Here is a 19,047-nt window from a genome sequence, read left to right as displayed (position 1 = left end):
GGACGCTTCATGTACGGAAGGTTTTGTGTAGTTCTTAGTACGTAGCTTGTAATATATCCATATGTGAGAGTATCCACTTTCGGGTGACATTCACATTCATAGTCTTCAATTTTCAAAGATGTAACAACTTTGACGTATTATCACTTTGTTAGTAATAGTGCTATTTCCACCAAACTTGGTAAAATCATGCTCTGCATTATAGCTTACATCACTGCAATTTTGTGGTTCTAGGATGAACTTAAGAGGGGTTTTGTAGCGAATTACTAAAAATTATAGTAATATACTATTATTAAATTTATTTCAACAGATATCGGTATGGAAGTTATTTCGGAGCCTAGGCACCCTGATTTTTTCCAAATGTTTCGTGGGAGCCGTTTCTGAGAATGGCCCCCTTAAAGAAATGATCACTTTCAACCCCCCGCACTCCCCACCTTTCCAACAAATGTCAAAACTAAGACCGGCTTCGAAAAGTACTAACCGAGACCTTTAATTTGATACCCCACATGACTATATTTGATGAAAAAAAAATTTGCACCGCCCTTTTGCATGTATGACAAGACAAGACAAATTTTATTTTTTTAATGCCGAATCGTTTTTTTTTTATTCCTGATGTACAGGTCTTTTAAGGAGCAGTTGTACTCTTCCTCAGTGAGTTTTTGTCTGAACTGCTGTGGTCCAGCTTGTCCTTAAATACGTAAATCCAGACCTTAATTATTAGTTAATTTCATTACCTAATTAATCGAAAAAGCCAAATGTTGACATTTCCTAAATCACTGTTAATACTTTTTTCCTCGTGTATCTTGTGGATGATGAAACTTTCTAATCCGTCCAATTTGCGGAAGTCATTACTAATTACTAATTACTCTAGGTTATCCTCTATTATTGAATGTTTCTCCTCGATGATGTGTCTGGCTACCAATGATTTGAGGGAATGTGTTGGTCTGCTTTTTACTTTTGCCAGGTTTGCTTCCTTTATATGTTAATTGAACCTCGTTGTTATTAATCTTCTGGTTTGCACTATATAAGATTTTTCACAATCGCACACAAAATGTAATTACTATTCATATTTTTGGTTCCTTGGTTTCTTTTCCTTGAATAACATTGCGAGCTTCTGCCCTTGTGTTTGTTATACCTTCCTTTTTATTTCCTGCTGTATGATCGAAATCCACTCTTACTCACTAAATCACCTTCTCCTATAATTTTCCCCACGGGACTGCTATAAAGCATTGCATCCCGGAACTGGATCAGCTCTTAATTGCGGCATATTATGATTCTTCCCCCATTCTTGTTACCTTCGCAATTCTTCTTGCCTAAATGTTGATGAATAGTTTCAGCTCCCTTACCACTTGGCCCCAAGCCTCTGTAGACTCCAGCAGGAACTTCACAAAATTTTCGGGTATTAAGCACCTAATCTAATTCGGTGCACAGTAAACCTGGGGCAATCAAATACAACATGCTCCGTATTCTCGGTCACGTTATCACATCTTGGATAGTATGGGTAATCGTTATAGTTTCTTTCAATCCATCTTTGAACGTCTGGATTAATGTGGTAGGCCCAACGACCAATTTGTGTCTCCCATCCCTAGGGGGACCCCTATACATGCTAAAGAGAAGTCTAATTTTTTTCACCGTAGGGTCACAAATGAAAAGTCTCGATCGGTGTTTTTCGAAATAGATATTAGTTTTGAAATTGATTCAAATGGGAGGAGTTTGGTGATCCGAAAAGAATCAATTATTTCAAGGATCTGTTCTTAAAAACTACTCAAGCTGAAAATCTGAAAAAATGCACATGGTATCTAGGGCTTAAAATACTCCCCATTACGATATCCGCTCCAATAAAGTTAATCATTGTATATTATTATAATTTGAAAGTTAACTACGGTAAGTCAAAGTTGCCCCTTTCGCGTCTCCCCACGAGATATGATGAATGAATGGCTTGTATTCGAGATTTGCGTTCCAGGAGCTCGATCTCTATATCATGTTCTTGATTGCTTTATTGAGTCTCCGGAGTATTGTGCCGAAATCTACTTACACAGATTTTACAAGTGTTGTTTTTCTTCAACGTGCTCTCCCAAATATTCGAGAAATGGCTTTCATAAGACATAAACCAGAAATTATATTTTTTGGTATCGATAAATCCCTTTGAATATTTTTTTTTATTCCGAACATTTGGACTCATAATAGGACCTTTATAAAAAATGAGAAAATGGCCGTCAATGAATGATCACTTTGACAAACGTTTATTATGCACGCCTATCTAGATCATCATGTGGATAATAGCGAGCCAAGCACTGCTACGAACTATCGCTTCTACATCAGCGTTTCTTACATTCTGCGTCAGCTCACCTAATTTTCTGCGTTGGGAAGAAACTAACTTCCACGGTTGTGGTCCCTTCAGTCTTGGGCAAGAATCCAAGAAACAATAGTGAGTTTGCTTTATGGAAACCAGACTTTTAATCTGAAAGGCTTTCAGGCCACCAAAATCCAATAGTCCATGAAAGATAAAAGGGATAATAAGGAGTTATCAATTCAAGCATCTGCCCCATAAAGCAGGGCAAATCTCTTTTGTAATGCAACTCCGCAAACATGTCCAACGATATCTTTACCGCGACCTTGAAGAGCTTATTCTTTTCGTTTTAATCATTCACATTTAGATATGCACCCTGAGGGTCGAACAACCGATTGGGAACATCCATTCAAATCTTTCTGAAGAAACATAAGAAGATTACGCGATTGAACTGCATGAACTGTTAGCGCTGGCCTTCCGGCGAAAGCGAAACAAAAGCCTCTCCCGACAAACAAATTTTCGCTTTACAAAGCTTTTAAATCTTTTAGAATGGTACCATAAGATCCATCTTTTTTCATTTGATGATTGTACATGCATTTCATACACCGAAGGAATATTTTCGGGAAATACCAAGAATAATGTCTAAAAAGAACTTGCAATTGCCCTTCCTGCATCCTAAACCGTGATTCATAGTGTTGCCTAGATGGATGGCCTTTAAAGAAATTTGAAACCACTTTTCCTAAAACTTTGTCATAAATTCATAATATTTTTCAAAATCGCATTTTGTGATACCATTCAAGGCAGCTGTATTTAGATAGCCTTTATACTTCCATCTGTGACTGCAATTCTCATTTCAGCGACAGAAAACTTGAAATACTATTTTGAACCATTAAATCCAAAAATATCAGCCGGTTGAAATTGTAGTTCAAAAGCCTATCCAAAAAATTAAACACCATAAAAAGATACGAACATATATGGACTTCTAAAAAAATGTCATAAGTTTATTTAAAGCCAACAAGATAAGAAGCAACCATTGGAATTGTGTGGAATGTCAATATTCGTTCACGATTTCGACATAAAATTATATCATCATAAAATTTATCAAATGCAGATAAATATGTCATTTGTTATATCTTTTTACAATGTATTAGTGTATTCATATGATAGCAATTTATTGAAAGAATATCTTTAAATTTTGATGTGCATTAGTGAAGAAAATTTAATGGAGTTTTCGAATCATGAAGGTTTTTATTTAATATAATTTTTTGATAAAAGTCATAAGGTCGGGTGCATTAATTGATTTGGCTATCACAAAGGGGTACCTGCATATCTTCACGCAGCGTTTATTGCAAAATTTACTTACTGCGAAATAGGTTCTGTGGTTCCCTTAATAACTACTTTTTTACAAAAGATATGTATCCTAAGTTATATATATACTGAAGGAATTTCAAGTATATTTCCCAAGAAGCGATACTCAACTATCCTTTCTAACAAGCGTAATAATACCTTAGGCAAAAATTTTTTTCAGACTTATAGATTTATTTTTCTCATGCACCTCCATATTAAAAAACTTTCTCTGAAAAAGCAATTGAAGACCATCTCCCCGCCCTAAGATGTTCTGTTCTATAATATCGCAATTTAAGCTTTTATAGTTCCTTCCTTTCATGCATGTGTGGAAAGGAAAACAATTCAAAATCCCAGGCGAGATACTTTCACCACCATGTGTTATTGTCAGAATCTGATATTTAAGATTGCTCCTCGATTTCGACCTTCTTGTAGTAAATTTAGCCGTTTTGCTTTTTTTATCTATTCCAAAATAGCTACGATGAAATCCGCGCACGGTTGTTGCCAGCCAACAGAGCCTATTTCAGCTTACAAAAACTGTTCCGCTCGAAACGTCTCACCATAGGGTCAAAGCTCTTACTGTACAAGACTATGATCTTGCCAGTCCTCATGTATTCCTCGGAAGCTTGGGTTCTTAGCAAGAAAAATTGCGAACTCTTGACCGCGTTCGAGAGAAGAATCCTCTGAAGAATTTTTGGCCCAAGAATTTTTGGCCTCTTCATGTGGATGGACGATTCCGTACCCTACATAACGACGAAATCTATGAGCAATACCATGACCGTCCGGTTGTGGATAAAATCCGGCTCAATAGGTTACGGTGGGCGGGTCACTTAATCCGTATGGATGAGGATGATCCCACCCGGAAAATCTATAAGGGCAATATCTATGGTAGAAAAAGAAGACGAAGCAGAACCTGTCTAAGATGGAGCAATGGTGTAGGCCAGGACGCCAGACAACTTTTAGGGATATCGAATTGGTAGACCTCGGCGCAAAACCGGGATGTCTGCAGTTCCTTATTGAGGCAGGCCTAGACCGGATACCGGTTGTTGCGCCGTTGATCATGATGAACATATTTGGACCAGTTCTTACGTTCCGCAGCAGCTTTAGGACGATTTCTTGGATAAATATACAATTCTTACTAACTTGAATAAGTCTAAAAATGCTACTTTAAATTATATGGTTGCCATAAACCTATACATGGGGCATAACGCATTAATCGTAATCGGAATCGATGAAGTTCCTGGCAACGTACTTCAGTTCATTTCACGACGTTCCGAGTAGCTTGCCCTCTTCCTCCGCTATTCTACGCCAAGTAATTCTAGGTCGCTGGCCATCCTGGGGTAATGGGGTTAAGGTGGGGCAAAGGGTTTAAGGTGGAGTTTAAGAATAGAAATAATATATTAATAATATATTAATAATATACTCCGCCGAAGCCGGTCCCAAGCCCGGTTGTGAAAGGAGGAGGGATGGATAGCTTCAGTCTGAATGGCTGTACGCCACCGCAGCGTCTCAGGGGGTAGGTGAGGAAAGTGCAGGAACTTTGCAGTCTTGCAGATTACTCGCTAAGGAAGCTATCTACACACCTGGCAGCTAGGGATAAAATGCACCACCAAAAATGAGAAGAAGGAGAAATTTAAGGTCCGGTACGGATAACCGGCGGGAGTCGTCTGACTTGGTGACTGGGTCGGGCTCTCGTAATGGACAGCACGGCGTCGAAACCGCTAGTCGTGGGGCGGTTCGACGTCTAGGCGCCACGACGACCAGGAGCACAGCTCCGCCTGCTGCAGCTGTTTCGCCACAACCTGTGGCGACCACTTCAGCGGGTTCGCGTAGGAAGCGGATGAAATGGACTGAAGAAATGAACCTCTTCATCATCCGCTCCTACTACGAAATAACGGCGGGGGCGGGTACAACATCTTACCGCCCCTTGTTGCACCAGAGATTCGTCGAGCGTTTCCCGCAATTCGCGCACGTGACTGTGCAGCGAGTCGCAGACCAGTACCGCTTTATTACTCGCAGCGACACAATCCCGGCCACCATCAGGGAACGTGTTCGACTTGAAGTCATCGGGGAAACTGGTGACCGAGAGTCGATGGGGGCAGAGGCGGCGGCATCAACAACATCACGCCGCACTGCAGGCAACAGGTTCAGTACTCGCCGAAGCACTCTTCTCCACTGTATTGTGGTGCAGTTGCGGCTATCAGATTGCACGGTCAGAAGATTCGCTTTCGTGTTATTGGTTTGAGTGACAAAAGAGATCCACCATGGAAAATTCGTCTGGAACGTCGGCGGGACTCACTAAGGCAGGACATTGCTAGACTGATTCAGATCAGCACTGGCAATGCCAGCCGACGGGTGAGAAACAAAGTGCAGAGGGTTTACCGGAACTATGCCATCCCCTGTGAGACACCCGTTGTTGAAATTCTGGACACACTAAAACAGAAACTTTCTGTCATATGCAGTCGGTTACGGCGGTATGGCGAAAGTTATTCCAGACGTGTCCAGAATGCAACATACGCGAGGAACCAGCGGAGCTTTTTCAGATCTCTCAACGAATCCCAACAGAGCGCCCAGACAATACAGTTCTCGGTGACGGAAGCGAAAGAGTATTGGGGTGGACTTTGGGGTTTACCTGCCCAGCATGCTGAGTGAATCACCGCCGAAGGCACCCGCCATGTCAATACACCTGGCATGAATTTCGCGGATGTTACCGAAGAGGAAGTTCGACGAGCCATAAACAGCTCGAAGAACTGGAGGGGCCCAGGTCTGGATCGGGTGCAGAATTTCTGGTATAAGAAATTTACCAGCGTACACAGTCGGTTGGCACGCAGTATAAATGAGGTCATGAGTCGGCCGGAGCCGTCCTCACTGCGGGGATTACCTACCTTATCCCTAAGAAGGACACGGTGCAGGACCCCGCAGACACAAGACCGATCACTTGCTTACCAACCCTCTACAAATTCATCACGTCCATTATTAGTGGAAGGATCAATGCGCACCTCGAGACCAACAACATTCTGTCCGAGGAGCAGAAGGGCTGCCGAGTTGGGTCAAGGGGTTGCAAAGAGCAACTCATTATCGACTCGGTAGTTGTAGGACAAGCAACTAGAGGCCAAAGAAACCTCTTCAGTTGCTATATCGATTATGCCAAGGCTTTTGATAGCGTTCCGCATACCTGGCTAATCGACATCCTACATCTGTATCGCATTGATCCGAAACTAATAAAGTTTTTGGCGACAGTCATGGAAGGGTGGCATACCACCTTATCAGTCCGTACATCTGAGGGTGCTAATACCTCAGAGCCCATCCGTATACGGAGGGGCATCTTCCAGGGGGATTCATTGAGTCCTCTTTGGTTTTGTATGGCACTGAACCCCCTTTCATGGCTACTGAATGATGCTAGAGGGCATGGTTTTGCAATAAAATATGGCCTACGTGCTAAGTGCGAACTGACACACTTGATGTACCTAGATGACATCAAGCTGTATGCTGGTACTGACAACCATCTTAGAAGTCTGTTGAGAATAATAGACATGTTCAGCCGTGATATTCGGATGGAGTTTGGATTAGACAAATGTCGAATCCAAGCCATCCGCAAAGGTCATCACGAGCCGCATGCCGGACATAGCATTGGTGACCTCCACATCGAAGCTATGACCGAAACAGACTTCTACAAGTACCTAGGAATTCTGCAAGGAACCCATGCTCGAGTTGGTGATCTGAAGGAAGCTCTGCTGTCCGAATTCCTGCGACGTGTAAAGCTGGTGCTGAAATCGCATCTCTCGGGGAAGAATAAAATAAGCGCGTTGAATGTATTCGCTATCCCTTCACTGGCTTATGCATTCGGAATATTGCCGTGGACGAAGACCGACCTGGAAAACGTCCAGCGGCGGATACGGACAACTATGTCCAAATTCCGAATGCATCACCCAAAGTCTGCCATGGAGCGGATGAACCTGCCTCGTGACATCGGAGGTAGGGGCGTGGTTGACGTGGCGGCACAACATCATCGCCAAGTCGACTCGCTGCGCGCTTATTTTTACAGCAAAGAGCAGGCGAGTCCCTTGCATGCGGCTGTCTGTAAGGCAGACTGTGGACTGACTCCACTTAACTTGAAGGATCGATCTTTCAATCCTCTGAGTGGGGTGAAGTCGGACCAAGAGCGGATCGAGGAATGGAAGTCGAAGGCAATGCACGGTAAACACGTGAATTGTCTTTGGCAGCCATTTGTCGATTTGCATCTGTCGAACAGATGGCTGTGTGCTGGGGAGCTCTTTGCTGAGACGGAGGGGTTCATGTGTGCCATTCAGGATGGCGTGGTCGCCACCCGAGCTTATAAAAAGCTCATCATGAAAGAACGGGTGGAGAACGACCAGTGCAGAATGTGTGGTTCGGCGTTAGAGACGTTGGACCATCTCATTTCTGGCTGTACTGTTATGGCACCGGTGCAGTACATCACCAGGCATAATGCTGTATGTAAGGTTATCCATCAAAACCTTGCATACAAGCATGGGCTGATCACGGGGACATGTCCGGTTTACCGATACGAGCCGCAAGCAGTACTTGATAGTTCTGCTTACAGCATGTATTGGGACCGGCAAGTTCTGACTGATCGCCATACCGCACACAACAAGCCTGACGTACTGTTAGTTGACAAGACAGGTCGCTCCGCGTATATTATTGATGTTGCTATCCCCCATAATAGCAACATTGAACGGAAATACGTGGAGAAGAAGGTGAACTATGAGCCATTGGCTCGGGAAATCAAAGAAATTTGGCGTCTCGAGCGGGTGGTTGTAGTTCCCATAATATTGTCAGCTACAGGTATTGTACCTAAATCCCTCACGGCTTCCCTTGATGTCCTGGGACTTTCGCACAGTCTGGTTCAAACCATGCAGAAGTACACCATTCTGCATACGTGCTCGATGTTGCGGGGAGTACTGGACGGATTCTCCCACTGACCTACCACCGGCCACCACCACCAGTACCCCTTTAGTTTTTAAGTAGGTAGGATCGTCCGAGCCTAAATGCTTGGCACTTAGTGCTAGTATTAGGTAAAATCCGGCATCTGCCGAGATTGTGATAACTCGGAAATAATAGAAATTTGTTAGCAAGCAACCTGCCTTACTACTACCGAAACGTCAGTGATTCGCATATGGACGTTAACCTGCGGACTTTCAATTGCAGCAATAACATTACTGCAAAATTCATTACTCTGTTAATATAGAAATTTTTAGTTTTGATGTTCGGCACTTTCTTTTGTCAGATCTCGTTGCGTTATCTTTACCAAAAATCTCGACAATCGTTTACATAAATTAGGTGATAGCCTATCTGTTCCCGTCAAATTAATGATGTCCCATTTCCATTTGCGATAAATTTTGCATATGTCTTAAAACCTCATAGACCAACTGTGACATTAGTTGCAAAATGGTAAATGTCACAGGAAAAGGGTTCGAGATGTTTCTAGTGGTCTGTCTTAGTCTTAATTTTAAGATATTTTCTATTTCTAGGTGCTTTAGATTTTCATCTGGTACTGGTTTCACTGAGCTTTTTACATCTAATGCTCTCCTTGGTTAAGCTCAAACAGTCCTACGTTTGCTTTGGTTAGGATGCTCCCTGGTCATTTCCATTCCTGGTAAGCTCGCCCACTATATTTTCCTCAACCGTTCCTCCTCCATCCTGGCAACAAAATCAGACAGGGGTTTACAGTGCCCTGTCTGATTCTGACCCATCTTCTATTTCATTGCCCTTTATCCCGAATTCGACTAGCGTCTTTGCCCATTAATTGAATGTATTGTGGCGGCGCGGTGCTCGCAGACACTTACCACAAACAAGAAAGTCAGAAACACACTTACTGCTTTTATTACCTTTCTATTCCACTAAAATGGTCTTCTTCCTCAAATTTGTTTTATTCATAGAATGTTTAGTAGAGCGATGACTCGATAAAAAGTCAGTCTACTTTGAACTGTCACGTTGTGATCATTATTCTTGGGCTAATGTCTGTCTGTTAGGGATCCATTGATATTCCAACTCTGGTTTAAAGTCTCTGGTCACTGGCCACTGGTCTCCCAGTCGGTTCTTGTTGAAATTAAACTTCGTTGTCATGCTGTTCCTCAGTATCAGTATTTAGGGATATAAAAACTATAAAAAAATCTTCACTTTTTTTTGGTTTAGCCCGTTCTCCCCCTTGCCTCTGAGTATCACCTTTTTTGCGTGCATCTGTATATGAAGGCGAACAGAACTCAATCCTAAGAGCATCCCCAAAAATATCGTTGGGCATGTTTTCATACCTCCGTGATTTTCTTAAATTATTAAACTGTGCAAGAACGTTCAAACCTTTTCCAAAGGTTATCATTTGTTAGGCTCTGTTTGGCAGAATGCTTCCTTGATGTTCTTTGTTTGTCGCTTTCTACAACAGAGCAAGGTTGAAAAACCCTGTGGATTACAGATCGGTTCATTTAGTCCCGAGGCCTGCTGCTTAAAAGCGGTTTGCAATTTGGCCTTGTATATTAATTTGAACAACTGATTAGCTTATTGACATTTTGGGTAATTTGTATGGGACTTCAAAATCGAGTAGAATTTTAAGGACACTATTTTGAAGTCCTCGACTATATAATATCTGTTGCTGGAATATCTAGTTGATAATTGATTTGCCTCGCTCGGTTCCCCCTCTGTCAGTTATGTTTCTAGTAAGAGGTTTCTTTTAAAGTTTTACACGGCAGCCCACTATACACAAGATAGAGGGCTTTTAGGAATTTGGTTTTAATTGCCTTCTTGTTTCGAAGTATCTGTAATGTATCTCTCCTTCTAGTATGGTTCCAATCATAATATTACACTGGTGTCTGGAGTTGAGCAGTTCCTCGAAGTATTTCTATTTTTTATTTGATATGTGTCTCTCAGGAGGGCTTTTGCTATATCCTTGTAGAATACGGTTCTATTTTTGTTCATGAAATTGTAGTCTGTTGAGATTTTATATCCTGCATTCAGTTCTCCGTGTTTATTTTCTCGTCTTGAAGCTTATATTGAATCTGGCCGCTTTATAACGCCTGGACTACCTAATATCTTATGCAGCATCTATACTCGGCTCTAGACAAACAGAAGTCATCTACAAAATTTATTTATATTGCATAAAAAGGATGATTGCGCTTTCTTTCAACTAGAGAAAACTAAGTTCTCTTATGTGTGTACCGACGTGAAACCAAAGTACTGAGGCAACCAAATTTCTATTAGAGGCGGAACTGACGAGCTTTTGGAGCTTTCCCATTAATGGTTTCATTAAAACTACGCCCTCCAGTAGTACTGGTGTGAAGAGTTTTTCGCGATTTTGGCATTGAAGGACAATTAATCATATGCTTATATGACCCACATTAACTAATGTTGAGGCAAATTTCTTTTCCTTTACAAAGGTTACGCCACATTCTTATAGAGCTACCTTTTACTAGAGACAAGATATGCAAAGTGTATGCATTCGAAAACTTACTGCCCGGTAATTCCAATTCATGGAGTACTGAAATATTGACCTAGTGAGGAATTAAAAGTTCCTGAGGGTTTCCGTTCTGAACTCAGCATTTAAATTCCAAGTTTTAATCTCACAGTCCATATTTCATTTGGGATGTCTTTGACTTTTTGATCAGATCAGGCTTAGGCTTCCACGAAAAATTATTTCAGAATCAATTTTACCCTTCAGTTATCGTATTTAGAGATCTAGTTTTCGTTATCGGTCAGTTCTTTTTGATATTCGGATCCTATCAAACATAAAGTCAACCACGCACTTCGACTTTCTAAGGATATTCTATGATAAAATCGATTCGGTTTAGGGCTTTAGGTCCAGCCCTCGACGAAAATAAATATAGGAGACATGTCTGTATATCAGTCCTCCAAATTAGACAATATTTTAAAAATTTCACCTACTTTTCAATTATCTTGTACGACATAATTTTACGTTGTCCCTTTGCAAAGGTCCTACCCGTAGTTTATAAAATTTACCAGAAGAAAAACTAATATCTCGTGAAGACTGTTGCAATTAATTTACTATTCATACCTCAATTCCACCGAATCATTTCAAATGGCGCCCAACGTGGGGTCCGACGTTCGTTAGGTTCAAACCCCAATATTCTCCCTAGTATGCATCAACTTTCGAGGCTCAAATATGCTTTGTTGAGAGAGAAGTTCATTCTATTTAGAATGTTTTAGACATTTTGCCTTTCGATATTACAGAGGCTCTCGGTGAAAATATCCATATTATTCTGTTTCAGCTGTTGATATTTTTACATTGTACTTCAACGTCATCACCAACGGCGCAACAACGGGTATCCGGTCTAGGCCTGCCTTAATAAGGAATTCCCGGTTTTACGCCGAGGTCGATATCCCTAAAAGCTGTCTGGCGTCTTGACCTACGCCATCGCTCCATTTCATGCAGGGTCTGCCTCGTCTTCTTTTTCCATCATAGTCATTGCCCTTATAGACTTTCCGGGCTGGATCATCCTCATCCATACGGATTCCACCAATTGGATATCCCTAAAAGCTGCCTGGCGTCCTGACCTACGCCATCGCTCCATCTCAGGAAGGGTCTTCTTTTTCCACCATAGATATTGCCCTTATAGATTTTCCGGACTGGATCATCCTCATCCATACGGATTAAGTGACCCGCTCACCATAACCTATTGGGCCGGATTTTATAAACAACTTGACGGTCATGGTATCGCTCATAGATTTCGTCGTTATGTAGGATACGGAATCGTTCATCCTCATGTAAGGGGCCAAAAATTCTTCCGAGGTTTCTTCTCTCGGACGCAGCCAAGAGTTCGCAATTTTTCTTGCTAAGAACGCAAGTCTCCGAGGAATACATGAGGACTGTCAAGACCATTGCCTTGTACAGTAAGAGCTTTAACCCTATGATGAGACGTTTCGAACGGAACAGATTTTGTAAGCTGAAATAAGCTCTGTTGGCTGCCAACAACCGTGCGCGGATTTCATCATCGTAGCTGTTATCGGTTGTGATTTTCGACCCTAGATAGGAGAAATTATCAACGGTCTCAAAGTTGTATTCTCCTATCTTTATTCTTCCCGTTTGGCCAGTGCAGTTTGATGTTTTGATTGGTTGGTTTTCGATGATGACGTTGCCACCATATACTTTGTCTTGCCTTAATTGATTGTACTTCATCCCAGGCAGAAATTGAAATAAATCAGAACATAATGAATTGGGAGGCCCCAAAAGTCCTTAAGGAATCCGACTATTAGAATGTTATAAAGCGGTGAACGATATCTTCATTTTAGGTGTAGTACATAAAAATTAAAGCGTCTGCAGTCCAATTGAGTCTGATTTCAACGTTCAAAATACCATTTAGTTTTTTTTCTTGCAAAGGAGATATGTAGAGACGTTGAAGAAAGCAGCATGTAAATCTCAATTAACTGCTCAGGAGAAGATTTCGACTCACTTATTTCTGATCAGATATGGTTGAGCTGGATTATTATACTCAATTTGAATATTTTTCTAGTGATAAACTATTCTGCATTCTACTTCCTTCTAGCCCCTTACCTTCGTCTCTTTAAGTCTGCTGTTTACATCGTCATTTTACACAAAAAACACCACCACAAACCCCTGAAAAACCCTCTTAATGAAATTTACCGTGAAAATACAAATTAAATCCAAATAAACACAGTTTCTACAATTTCCTGTTCCATTCAACATTGAATCGCTAGATTGACTTTCAAATATGCTAAGTACAGTGGTTGTATAATATCATGTGACGTAAGACATAACACAATACGTATTAACGCTCAAGACAGTATCTGATTGTTATTAGACCCACTTAAAGACGATGCGGGAACCGATGAAAACTGGTGAGGAAAATGTGCCTGACGGAAGAACTTGGAATATGTTACAAAGAAAAAAATCAGATGACAGATATTCAAAGCGTGTGCACGGATACAGTATATTTCACAAACACAAAACATACCGCACGAGCATAGGTTGAGGAAATGAAAGAAATAAGATAAAGAGCCAAGTCTTCTTTCAATTATTTCAAACAAATTCTTTTCTTTCTGTTATGCTTTTCAACGAAAATTAACACTAGCAGAGAAATTAGTTCACGCGAAACGATGTTGAGTGTTTATACTGTTATTTTTCTAAAGTGATGTATCCAAGTTAATTTTTTTTATATCACAGTGAGCGCTTGTAACAGCAACGCAAGAACTGGGGAGAAGAAGTGTTTATATTAACTTACTTCCGCGTGGAATTAAAACAAAATAAATATAAATTTCGTAACAAAAAATTTAAGTGAATTATGAGCGTGGATACATTATTTGAATGTATCCAATGTACGATCGATAGTACTCCAATATCATATGAGTTTCTGCCATATCAGTGTAGACTTTCTACCAATCCAAGAGTTTCAACGGCCATAAAAAGTCACCAAGATGAGCACCTCCGTGTCCATTTCCGAGCCGCCCAGCCAGCCGGAAAGTCTGGACCTTGATTACGATATGTGGCAAGGACAATTCGAATTTGTCGGGAATAACGTCAACAACAATTTGAAATCTAGTCAAAAGCTAACCGATAGTCTGGAAGATTTAAATTTCAACATCAAACAACCACAGGACATTCTCTTTAACAACAATAAACCAATATTGATCGACGAGGAGACATTTTTAAGTTTGCACCCAACGGATTTTTGTGATTCTGGACCAAATTCAACATTATTTTTTGATAATATTAATAATATCGATAACGCCAAAGTGTTGAATAAAGACACACTTCTAAACAATAAGTACAATAACACCAAACAAATACAAAACTCAAATAATAATAGTTCAACGTTTAAATTGGAAAATTTGAAAAATTATAAAAATAAATTAATTAGTGATTTGGCCAGCAGCGGTGATAAGAATTGTTTTAATTTACAAAATATCCAACAACAACAGCAACAGTCGCAGCAGAAGATGAATGGATTTACGGCGGAAATATGTGACAATTTAAATGAACAAGTAAGAAAGTGTTGATAGTGTTTCTAAGATTAGCCTAATTAGTTTCCAAAAATCTGCGATTAATGAAAACTGACGAGCTAAATTACAAGGGAGACATCTATATTTTATCATATATATTATGGTCTTGAATAACTTTTCACACTTGTCGTGAAAATTAATGTTAAGAAACTCTTGAAAAGCACGTCACTGATAATATTATCCATTGTCATTGTCATTACCTTTTCCAACTTTCTGGTAGCATTTTTTATTGAATTTTATGTATAATTATCTGAGAATATGTCCTTGAAACTTCAAGTCGATCCGAATAAAATTGATTGAGATATTATCGTTGAAAGAGAAAAATCCGTACCGTAAACGACTTGAAAATGAAGCTTTAGCGCGTTTTTCTACAAATAATATATTTGAAATCGGTGACCAAAATTACTCTGAAACTACTGAACCGATTTAAAATTTAGTATTTGGTTGTTCGATATTTTCGCTAAGAACCGCCTTTTTACAGCCCAAAAGCGGTTATTTTTAATGAAAAATCGAACAAGTAACTTTAACTATCCGCCATTTTGTGAAAAATACCTACTTTTTAAATTCTTCTATCAAACACTAGTCAAATAACAATAAAAGTTATTTGGCTAAATCCATCAACATTTTTTGGTTCAGATGATCCACTTTGCCACAATTTTGTTTACCGCAGAACCTGATCTACCTATGATCTTCTACGATTGTATGTATCATAGTGTCCCCACTGATACGATTCAGAAAAACACTTTCCCTCTCTGATAATAAAGCTGACGTTCCCGGCTGAAAAAATATCCTCACCTTCCGAATCCATTCCGTGCAATTTAAGGAGATTACTCCATTCCTGGATATTTCTGAAAGATCAGTTAAAATTTTGTCAAGTAGTCTAGTATTCTGCCTTATTTCCTATTTCGTTTTATAGGGACTCTCCACTCTCTACACGTTCATTTAATCAAGTAATAATAATAATAATCGTTGGCGCAACAATCCATATTGGATCTAGGCCTTGAAGTGTGTTAGAGCACTTCATTCAAGACCATAACGGTACACTACAGTATACTGTAGGAGGCAATGTGGTCAGCATTGCGCTCCCCCGAGATTATTACCCTGATTTGACTCAGGTACTCATTCACAGCTGAGTCGACTGGTATCCGACGTCAAATCACGACACAAATTCCACTGTCACCACCATTTAATCAAGTAACCTATCTGAAATTTCTTAATTCATTCATTCATCCCTTGAAATTCAAAGGCTACAGAGCTAGATTTGAGCGCGAGAATAGCAAAGTGATTCTCAATATGTTTCACATAAATGCTACAGATTGACATAGAGAGAGTGAACTTTCGCTTTAACAAACCCAGTAATGTTTTGTTTTCGAATTATGCTTACCATCAGAGCACATTCCAGTTGTCTCTCTAATTGCTGTCAGGAGAATACGTCATTTTGAGAGGGCTGTGTATGTGTGCGCCTTTAAGGTGGGGGAGAGGCAAAGCCTCTGAGCACTCAGACCTTAGTGGTCCATTGTACTCGATTCACTCGTCTAACGGAATCTCCCGGATTCGTTTATTTATTGCAGGATTTCTGTTAGTGGATGCGATAGTACCCGCTGCAGTTGGAGCTCATCGGCCCCAAAAATCTGATGTCTAATGCGTCCATAGGCGGAGCACTCACATAGAAAAAGTTCCGTGGATTCCGCTTCCTCGTTACAGGATGGACACGTATCATCTTGGATAATTTCTATTCTGAACATATGCCCAGCTAGTGAATTATGGCCAGTCAGAATGCCCACAATATTTCTGCAAATCTTCCTGCTTTTCAAAAGGATAAATTTTGCCGTATGTTCCTTTGGTTCTGACAGGACAAGTTTGTCATTATGGGAAGTTTGTTCTCAGTCTTTGATAGCAGCATCAGCCAATGCTACCGACACCCCAATTGCTGGTTCCAGTCCGAGCATGGGGAAAGTTGATTTCGAGATTTCATTTCCCTCTACACCAGAATGACCAGATACCCAGAGTAAATCCAATGTAGTGAATCTAGAAACAGAATTCAATCGGTTTCTACATTCCTCAACGACTTTTGAAGTGATCAAAGTACTACTCAACGCCCTCAATGCAGTGTGACTATCGCTACAGATTGAAATGCGTCTGCCCTTCAGCCGCTCGTCAATCATCCTGTATTGCACCAAAGGAAAAGCCCACTTCTCGTTTTTATTCGGGAGTTAGACTCCTGCTCCACAACCATTTTCTGTCTTTGAGGCATCGGCGTAGAAGATGTCAGTATATCCTGATACGCATTCTTCTGGTTCGTCCCAGTTTTCTCTCCGTTTCAAGATAACATCATATATTCTACCAAATAGATGTATGGGGATCTGAGAATCCGAAGGCATTGCGAAAACTAGTTTCAGTTCTCCCAATTACTCTCCTAATGCTCTGTGCCCACCCCATGTCCATTGCTTCCTCATAGATCTAATCGAATTAGTCTATGAGTTGCTCTCATTGCAGTGCTCTGAATAAACAAATTCAAGGGCTGCAAATTGAGTAATGCATTCAGAACTGCGCCGGATGTGGCGCTCATGGCACCGGGGATACCCCGACAGTACAGACACAGTTCTTTGCAGTGTGGCTAGTTTACAGTGAAAGCTCTTTTTTTTCACCTTAGCCCACCACACTACGGATGCATAAGCGAAAATCGGCCTAATGATAGCAACATATATCCACATTACTACCTAGGTCTAAGTCGAGGCAAAGGTTCGTCTACACAGCCCATTATCTGCGAGAGCTCGTTTCATCTTTATCTCTACATGTTTGTTCCAAAGAAGCTTTTTGTCCAGAATAACTCGCAGATATTTCACTTCTTCGGAGAATTAAAGGATTGTACCCCTCATCTCTGGAAGGCAAAGACCATTCAGTTTCCTCACTTTTGTAAATAATACCATTGTGGTTTTATTTAGATTTACTGAGAGTCCATGCCTGAGACACCAACTGGCAATCAAATCAACGGCGCGTTGTGTATTTTTACACACCATTCCGAGATCTTGACCAACAACCAGTACAGCGACGTTATATGCATTAGCTTGAACATGTGTTGGTAGATTTTGTAGTTCGCATACTTGTGAGGTGATCAGCATACTCCACAGAAGTGGCGATAGCATACCTCCTTGAGGGCAGTCTTTCGTCGCTTCCGTTGTTAGGTAGCGATCAACACCCACTTCAGCACTCAGTAATAAATGCGTTAGCATACCTTAGATCCAGTTTATTAGAGTTTCGCCAACACCCTGCTCTCTGGCAGCATCGCAGAGCTTTTGGAATGTCGCACAGTCAGAAGCCCCTTCAATATCCACGAACACACAGGTCCCGCCTTTTCATTGGTAACAACCGCTCTCGCAGTGTCCCAATTCCGCTTGCAACACCTTCCAATTCACTTCTTCCCACTTCTGAGACCCGCTCTCCTAGGTGGTGTACTTCCAAGAAAGTCTGTATAGACTTAACTCTGAAGTTCGTGAAAGTAGTTTTATAAGAGAGTCCAACTTGGCCGACTCATCCTTATTAAGGACTCTGCACCTTCCAGTTCCTCACAGTATGCTCTAAAAGAGTCTCGTTTCGAACGTTTTACGAGCCTCTTATATTAACGCTGTGAGTTCCGGAAGTATAGCCAGTCTTCATCTTTATTGCTTTTGCAAGCACGATTTAAAAGTCGTCTGGTTGATTTCCACCATGGATACATTTTACCACGTTGGGTTCGGGAAATAGGATTACACTACTACTACTACTGAGGGGGCTACATTTGAAGCAAAAGAAAATGCGAATTTTGAATTTGTAACAACCAAAATTTTTTATGAGGTGCTATATCAGGTGACAGTCTACCTCCTAAGATAATTTTTGACTGAAATCGTTACTACACGAATCTAATGAGCGTAGGTGCAATGACCATTTTGCGATTCGTCCCATTGTTTTTACTTTTTTCCATTCTTCGATATCTCTTCCTTCTCATCTTTGTCCTGTAAGGACTCGCTCACCAGAAGATTTATGCGAATCTTTATTGCAAATATACACGCCGTTCCATCTAAGGTTGTCCTGAAAAACTGCAAATCCTTGACGGTATTAAGCGGTATATATAGTGGTCAATATCTGCTAAACGGAGCGTCCACGACGCCTATGCGGTATCGTTTCGAGTTCAATGAAATACGCTAAACTAAACTATGATCTATTGATTGTCCTCTAATCAACACATCTGCCGGTCGCTGGCCCGTACACTGACTCAGCTCCTCATTTTAGATTTTTTCAGACCACGATATGGCGGAGATAGATATTAATGAAGGCTTGGAAATTTTCCACTTTCCACGTGCTGCTCCCATATAGCAGTACGGAGAGAACATTAGCTTAATTTGATATCGATATTGAGATATCTTCATTTCTAA

At 40.8% G+C, this 19,047-nt stretch overlaps 1 protein-coding gene across 16 annotated transcripts in view; it reads left to right on the top strand.

Annotated features, from left to right (window-relative positions):
* Nucleotides 1–19,047, top strand: part of LOC119650468 (rab11 family-interacting protein 3) — a 301,666-nt gene that overhangs the window by 244,178 nt on the left and 38,441 nt on the right. For 3 of the 16 annotated variants that reach the window (XM_038053348.1, XM_038053349.1, XM_038053346.1), the window contains exon 2: nucleotides 13,800–14,617. The exons of 10 other annotated variants lie outside the window; for them this stretch is intronic. In XM_038053348.1, coding sequence (XP_037909276.1) covers nucleotides 14,051–14,617 — 567 coding nt within the window. In that variant the 5' untranslated portion in view covers nucleotides 13,800–14,050. Of the gene's footprint in view, nucleotides 1–13,707; nucleotides 14,618–19,047 lie in introns of those variants that run through there. 3 more of the 16 variants (XM_038053345.1, XM_038053352.1, XM_038053347.1) reach the window with 2 other exon arrangements.

Source organism: Hermetia illucens, chromosome 2 (genome assembly GCF_905115235.1).
Source record: "Hermetia illucens chromosome 2, iHerIll2.2.curated.20191125, whole genome shotgun sequence".
Taxonomy (NCBI): Eukaryota; Metazoa; Arthropoda; class Insecta; order Diptera; family Stratiomyidae; genus Hermetia; species Hermetia illucens.
Note: the sequence above shows the minus strand (reverse complement) of the source record. Positions and strands in the feature narration are given on the sequence as shown.